The sequence below is a fragment of the Montipora foliosa genome, chromosome 13, assembly GCF_036669935.1.
Source record: "Montipora foliosa isolate CH-2021 chromosome 13, ASM3666993v2, whole genome shotgun sequence".
Taxonomy (NCBI): Eukaryota; Metazoa; Cnidaria; class Anthozoa; order Scleractinia; family Acroporidae; genus Montipora; species Montipora foliosa.
The window spans coordinates 23,590,688-23,598,187 of NC_090881.1; the positions used below are offsets into that span (position 1 = coordinate 23,590,688).

General features: G+C 40.7%; 2 protein-coding genes and 1 long non-coding RNA gene across 7 annotated transcripts in view; 1 reads left to right on the forward strand and 2 right to left on the reverse strand.

Annotated features, from left to right (window-relative positions):
• Positions 1 to 2,132: 2,132 nt before the first annotated feature.
• LOC137981855 (uncharacterized) lies at positions 2,133 to 3,944 on the reverse strand. Its single transcript, XM_068828895.1, has one exon. The coding sequence runs from the start codon at positions 3,942 to 3,944 to the stop codon at positions 2,133 to 2,135; it is 1,812 nt and encodes a 603-aa protein (XP_068684996.1).
• Positions 3,945 to 4,087: 143 nt separating this feature from the next.
• On the reverse strand, positions 4,088 to 4,894 carry LOC137981856 (uncharacterized). The gene has a single exon (XM_068828896.1). The coding sequence runs from the start codon at positions 4,892 to 4,894 to the stop codon at positions 4,088 to 4,090; it is 807 nt and encodes a 268-aa protein (XP_068684997.1).
• Positions 4,895 to 6,635: 1,741 nt separating this feature from the next.
• Positions 6,636 to 7,500, forward strand: part of LOC137983139 (uncharacterized) — a 12,125-nt gene continuing 11,260 nt past the window's right edge. For all 5 annotated transcript variants that reach the window (XR_011118907.1, XR_011118904.1, XR_011118903.1 and 2 more), the window contains exon 1: positions 6,636 to 6,994. This is a non-coding gene — a long non-coding RNA (uncharacterized lncRNA). The remainder of the gene's footprint in view (positions 6,995 to 7,500) is intronic.

Below are 7,500 nucleotides of genomic sequence, written 5' to 3' on the forward strand. Positions count from 1 at the left end.
TAACTACAAGCTTTCTTTCTTTCCATTTTCCCTTAGTTTTTCATCTTTCACAAAAGCTAGGGCAAGGGTTTACAATATTTCGAGCTCATCTTCATCGTCGCTATCAGAAGTGATGTCAATATCTTCTCTTTTGATTTCGCGTATTTAATCGTTAATTTCCTTTATTATGAAATTCTACCTCCTCTTTCGCGTTAATTTTCTTTATTCGAAAGTCGTTTTCCATTAAATTCGCGTTAATTTAAGTCGCGTTAATTTCCAAAACCTTAATTTCATGGAGCGTTAATTTCCTAGAATAAGGTATAAAATTTGATGGTAAACAAAAGTACCTGTGATTTAAACTTATTTCTTGGTTAGAGTGGAGGATCCTTTGAAGAACAAGACGCTTCGAAATAACGTTTGATAACTTGGTAATATTACAGGAAATTTGTTTAGAGGAAAACTTCTTTTGGTACAATTGTTCAGGTGATTATATTCTCGCATTCTATGTGATCATAGTGTGGGTGCTAATTGAAAAGGGTACCTCTCCCTTGGATAAGTATATATTCTTCACGTACAAGGGTCCGGCAAAGTCCACACCTACTTTAGAGAAAGCCATTTCCTCTGAAACTCGGAATGCAGGTAGTGGTGGAGCAGGTGGAGAGCTGCAGGCTCTTCCTTGTAATTTCTTGCACGTAACACACTTGGAAAGTACATCCTTAAAGACTCCTAACTGTTCCAAGTCGAACTTGATTTCTCCTTTTCTTCAAGTTTGGCTTGAACGTCTTTGTACCAGAGATTCGTAGCAATATTCTGATCCTCCATACTGATGTCTGTTATTTCTATCTTTCTCTTGAGCTTCTGGATGAATTTCAGCACAAGAGCGGTTACTCTGACAAGTTTACTGAGACTACTAAATCTTTCTGGACAGATGACTTCTGAAATGTTCTGAAAGCACTGCACGGATACTGTCATAACATTTGAAATTTCAGGTTTCCTTCTCAATTCCTTTGTTACTTCTTCTGGGAATGTACTCTCACCGATTGGATTATCAGGTAGGTTTGGCCACTGAACATCTCCTTCTTTCAGAAATGGAGCTCCCTTCCACCATAGATCACTGTGAGCGAGAACAGAACTCTTTGACCCTCGCGAAGCTACGTCAGCAGGATTAGACTCAGACGGGCAATATCTCCAGTGATCTTACTCCACAGACTTCGAATCTTCTGAACTCGATTCTGAACAAACAGCTTGAATTGTTTAAACTCTCTATTGATCCACCACCACACGATCTGAGAGTCAGTCCAATTGAAAACAGCGTCTATCTTCATAGTGCAGGTCAATGCCTCGTGCACGGCTGTTATCAAATTCGCAAGTGTCAAGGCGGCCATTAACTCCAGTCGAGGGATTGATTCACCGATCAAGGGAGCAACTCTTGTTTTGGACGCTACAAGGCAAACAGAACTGGTTCCAGAGGTTGTCAACCTGATGTAGACATTTGCTCCATACGCAGACTTGCTAGCATCTGCGAACCCATGCAGTTGAACAGACGTGACGTCTTCGACTTGAACATAACCCAGGATGCAACGAGGCACTACAATGCTTGAGACTTCCCACATGTCTTGTAGTAACTCCTTCCAGCACGACGCGAGACCTTCCGGCAAAGCTTCATCCCAACCAAGTTTTAAATGACAAGTTTCTTGTAACATGCACTTCAAGGGTAAGATAACTGGTGACAGCAAGCCTAATAATCTGGATCATAGAATCCAGCAGTACTGCTCAATAATGTCCGTTTAGTGAAAGTTCCCTCTAAGGTTTGTCTAGAAAAGGTAGCAAGATCAAACTCGAAATTATCTTCCATCCGATCCCATTGAACTCCCATTACTTTGACAACGGTTTCTTCGCTCACATTGTTGTTTGAATTTGACACTGTCCAATCTTCTTCCTCAATGTTCGGCTCGGTCAATGTAGGAGTAGCCTTACAAGACAGCTCCCGTTCCCAAGACAAAGATTCTTCTGCTCTTTTGATCATTTCAGTTAACTCTTCACTGTTCGATGTCCACTTTCTCATATTAAAACCTCCTTCTCTGAACCGCAACTTCAACTTGTGGTAAAGTTCAAAACACTTCGTTACCGAGTTCTCTCCAGATGCAAAGTCATCAACATACAAAGCTCTCAACAGCAGCCACAAATTCAGGATCAATGTTCTCATACCTTGTTAAGTGGTTCCTCAATGTTACATTCAAAATAAATGGAGAGCAAACTAGACCAAAAACAAGACGAGTGAATCTCGGTGTGATCACTTCTGGATTCGGGGAGTTGATGTCATCTACCCATGATAGGAACCTTAACAAGTTTCTCTCTGCTGGATTGACTTCAATGTTCAAGAATGCTTTTTCTAAATCACCAATCAAAACCACTTTATGGAGGCGAAATCTCAGCAAGACATCAAAGATCAATGGAGTTAAGGCTGGACCTAGTAGGAGACAGTCATTCAAACTTGGTTCATTGCGGCATTTAGCACTGGCGTCATAAACCACATGTAGTTTAGTAGTGATTCTGTCTTCTTTCAATACTTCTTTATGAGGAATGTAATGTACAGTTCCAGGAAGGGTATCTAAATCATGAATCTTATCAATAAATTCAACAACACCAGCATTTAATTGTTCCTTGATGACACTGTCATATTGTTGGAGCAATTCTGGCTTGGACCTTAATCTTTGCAATGAAGAAACAAGGCGATTCTTTGCCAACAAGTAATTGTCTGGAATAATCGGGTGTTCAGTCTTGAAGGGAAGAGACACTTCATAACGGATTCCATTGAACTTCACTTTGGTAAGATAGTCTTCAAGAAAATCTCCCTCTCTATCCTTTACTCCAAGAGTGTCATAGTCCCAAAACTTACTTAGCTCCTCTTTCAGTAAGAAATAATCTGAAACTAAGTTTTCTTCAATGACTTGACATTCAGTTTTCATAACATGGGACACGTTAACAGTTGATAACTGTGTATTCGCACTTGCCGCATTCACAGGACCACTCAATACATATCCTAATCTTGTACGAATTGCCACTGGTCCATGTAGCTCCCCCCTTACCATGTGGTTGTGAACCACAGACCAGTAATGATCTGCTCCAATCATGACATCAATTTCTAGATCCTCATCACCTCGTGAGTGATCAGCCAGAGGTAAGCCTTGCAGATGTGGGTAACACTGTTGTGCAATTTCAATGGTCTGGTTTGTGATTGGACCACAGATCAACTCAACTTCATAAGCATTAATGAACACTGTCAAATTGTCTTGACATTCCAATGCAAACTGAATGATACTACATTGTTTCAATGAGGGTTCATTGTTTCCAAAAGTTTGTATTAGAACTGTATCGCTTCCAATTGGTCGTAAGCTCAATTTGCTCCTTAACCGTGAGCTCATATAAGATTTTTGGGAACATGAATCAAAAAGGATTCTCACATTGCAAGAATTTCCTCCATGAGGACTTCTGACGTTAGCTCTGGCCATTTGTAACAAGTTGCACTTGTTATTAACGTCTTGAGTAAAATATAAGTTTGTACTCACAGTTTGTTCTTGATTTCTGTCTCTAGCCCTTCTGGTCGTGATTGGATACTCTGGATAGTGTTGAATGCTGCACAAAGCCACGTGATGTTTCCCACTACAACGATGACACCTTGCTTGACAATCTCGACTCACATGACCGCTCCTCAGACAACCAAAACATTTTCCCTTTTGACGTAGAATTTTCTTTCTAGATTCTGGATCGGTAACAACAGAACATTTGATAGTTGGATGAGGTCCATTGCAGAAAGTGCACCATTTATCCTTAGATAGCGGCAGTCTCTCGTTGTTTGCAACCAGGGTTGACGATGTGGGGGGTTTTGACCTGTGCGAATTCCAAAACCAAACTCTCGTTTTTCTTTTAACTTTGTTTGCTCTGTTACTGTTCCCAAAACACATCTTTCTCGAATTTGCAATTCTTCTGTGAAAGACTTGATGATTGTATCAAGGTCCCAATCTTCTGATGTGCCGCGATTCAGGATGAGGCGTAACTCTTGTGGGATCTTTCCCATAATTACAGGTGTCAAAAATGTTCCGTATGTCTAAGTCGAAATACCGATTCCTTTTAGACTTCTAACTGCCGCCTCCGGTCGATCCAAAAGCTGGCGCAATTGCTTTAAGTCGCTCCCGTCGCTTACTTTTGGAAGCTGCATGAGCAATTCGATGTGTTTCGAAATAATGACTTGTTTATTTCCGAAGCGCTTGTCTAGAAGTTGGACCGCGTGGTCGTAATTCGAGCTTTTCAATGCGAAACCAGAAATTTTCTGGGCTGCAGAACCTTCAAGGAGCGACTTGAGATACTGGAATCTTTCCACGTCGCTTAAGGTGGTGTTTTTGTGAATGGCCGATTCAAACGATTCCCAGAAGGGATGCCAGTTGATTGGGTCGCCTGAAAATTTTCTCAATTCCAGTTTGGGCAACTTTGCGTGGGTCGGAATTGTTGACGCGTTTGATTGTGTTCCCGCCTGAATACTCGAGTTAGAGTTTTGCGAGCCCAATGTCGTTCCTTGTATATCCTGACCCTTTCCGGTATTTTCCTCAGCTTCTATTGCTGTTTCTAGGTCGACTATGCAGGCTTGAATAGCGCTGGCGAAGTCACAGCTATTGCTCACGTCTTCTTCTATTTTTGTTTCGTCTACCAAATCGATAATTTCATTGTCCGATATTTTGAGCTTCGACAATTTATCCAGCAGGGTACATCGCAAGGATTTGAGCTTCTTCAAAACGGTAGGATCTCCCCGTTTATCAATTTGTTCCTGTGCCGCGAGGATTGTTTTCCTAACAAATGCGCGATGACTTTCGCGGACCATGGATTTCTTCTTCAGTCGTTTCCTGGGTTCCGACGACATGTTTACACGAGGTTAATTCATTTTTTCACTCTTTCAATCCTTCAATCCCGGGTCTTGGCACCAAATGTTTTAATGATCCAAACTCTTTAATGATGACTTCCTTTTAGAATACAATTCCTGGTAGAGACGATTTCTTAAGATTTCCGAGATATAATTCCGCCAATACACAAAATATACCGCCAAAAACTCGATAAGATCTAATTCCTCTCACATGTCTATCAAACTAAAGCTCGTGTTTCCAGTTTTCAACAAGCACAACAGAAAGACACTAACCTCATTTTGACACGAAAATGCTTTACTATTGCCATAAAAACTATCCAGTTAAGCTCGCATATTATAAAACATGATGAATTCATAAAAGCCACCTTTTCCAGCGAACAATTTTTTGAAACAAACAACATATTTGCGATTAGAGGCAAAAACCCCTTCCTATTTCATTGCGTGCGTGAAGAGAAAAAACTCAGTTGTGTCTAATATGTGCAATATTACACCAAATTAAAATTTCAGGATCAAACCGTTTCCATGAAGAACCTTTTCCTTGAATAATGAGGCACAAAATAAACGACAAGCTTTCTTTCAAATAATTCTTGGCTGTCACATTTCCAATTATGTTTTTACTGAAGACTGTGCAGAGTTGATCACAGATTCACTTAAGGTGTTTGATTTGTTCTGTCTTTGTTGAACCCATAAGTTACCAGAGAATTTTCCATTTGGTTTCAGTGTTCTACATAACAACACACTTGGTAAAATTAGAAATGCAGCTCGCTTTCATTTCGGCTCGACGGGCGACAGATTGTTGTCGAAGTCCATTTACTCGTCGCTTGTAAGATTCCACCGCCTGTCTTGTTCAGTATCCAATTGACTTGCCATTATTGAGCTTCATAAGGGTATATTTTGTTCAAAGATCCACTAAAATGCCATTCGCGTTTCATGACTTTCGACGGCATTGCCGGTTAAGTTTATCATTCTACTGTGTCCACCAGAGAAATCTACGCATTTCAACTACCCTCTCGATCCCAAGAAAATACGAGCAGAAGGCTCTATGCACAAAGATACCACTTAGCAGGGGAGTGACAGGCAAGACTTTTACCGACACGGAAAAAAAAAGAATACCGAACAAATGCCACCCACTTTCCGACTGGGGTTGCCCTACGGCAACCCAGTAAAAATACAAATTGTACATAAATAATTAAAATAAAAACTTAAATATGAAATATACCATTGATTGCAGTTAAAAAGGCGTTCCGATATCGATGTGTGTACAGTGCAGGGACGAGTTGACTGTGGTTGGAGGAAGTGCTGTAGGAGAGAGAATTTAATAGCAACAATTAGTTAACAGTCACTTCTGAGGATGTGTGTCGAAGCATACAAACGCCAAGTAAGTATTTTCAAACAATGCGCTTGTTTGTTTGTCACACCGTTTGCGTCTTAATTTGGATGCATAGTTCTGGTTTCGATAAAAACGGCAATCAATAATGCCGTGCAAGCATAGTCACGATTCCCCTCCTCCTCTATCTGCAACCTCGTTCCCAGGGCTTCTCCCTCATTTGGGGGAGGGGCGTTTTTTTATTGCCCCGCCCCCACATGAGGGAGAAGCCCTGGGAACGAGGTTGCAGATAGAGGGGGAGGGGAGGCGTGACTATGCTTGCACGGCTCCCCGGGGGACTGGGGCTGCGTGGGAGATTGAATGATCATTCAACCCCAGCCCCAGTCCCTCGGAGAGCCTGCTCGCAGGCTTATTGATTGCCGTCTTCATCGAAACCAGAACTATGCATCCAAATTAAGACGCAAACGGCGTGACAAACAAACAAGTGCATTAATTAGCATAAATATTATACTTATTTTAATATTATATCAATTATTTTTATTAGAAACAGCATCAGGTGTTCGGATGTGCGTACGGTGCAGGGACGAGTTGACTGTGGTTGGAGGAAGTGCTGCTGAAGCCTGCTAAACCAGTGAAGATACATCATGGGAACTCACAGTTAATATGAGCAACTCTTTGTCAGCTTTTTAACTTGTGCGGACAAGCAGAAGTGAATTACTTGGTTCATCTCTTTTTGCTGTCAACATGTTCATGGCAGGATCATTGACTCAACGGTAAGAATTTTCAAATGGGTTATACGTCAAGTTTAGAACTTACTATTGTTCTGTTAATTAAAAGAAAAAGTGTAAACTTCAGAAGAATTCACTTTTTTTCGTTTGGAGCTGACCATGTTTAATTTTGGAGTCTGCTTTTTGAAAACCTCAAGGTTAACTTAACCTTGTTATTGGGATTTTGACGTTGCCCCTGTCTCTTCCAACCCTAAACTAAGTACATGTAGAAAAATTATTAAGGAAAAGCATATGTTAGTAACTACTTAGTAACTTCTAATTACTGGAAAAGTAATTGGCATAAAGGAGTTGTTTTCCCTATCCAGTTATGGTATTTCGACTGTGTACTTAAGATTATTTTATCGTCAATCTTGAAAGAGGATTGAATTTTTTTGGGTGGATAATTTGTGAAAGAGTGCAAGGAAAATATCGTCCGTGGCGTAGTATAATTCATTTTTCACTGCTTGTTGTAGTGCTTTGTCATCCGTGTCAGTAATAATTCATTTTTCCGC

Excerpts from the sequence above, each read along its gene's own strand:
- LOC137981856 (XM_068828896.1), bottom strand. The coding sequence starts at position 4,894 with ATGTCGTCGGAACCCAGGAAACGACTGAAGAAGAAATCCATGGTCCGC.
- LOC137981855 (XM_068828895.1), bottom strand. The coding sequence starts at position 3,944 with ATGTGTTTTGGGAACAGTAACAGAGCAAACAAAGTTAAAAGAAAAACG.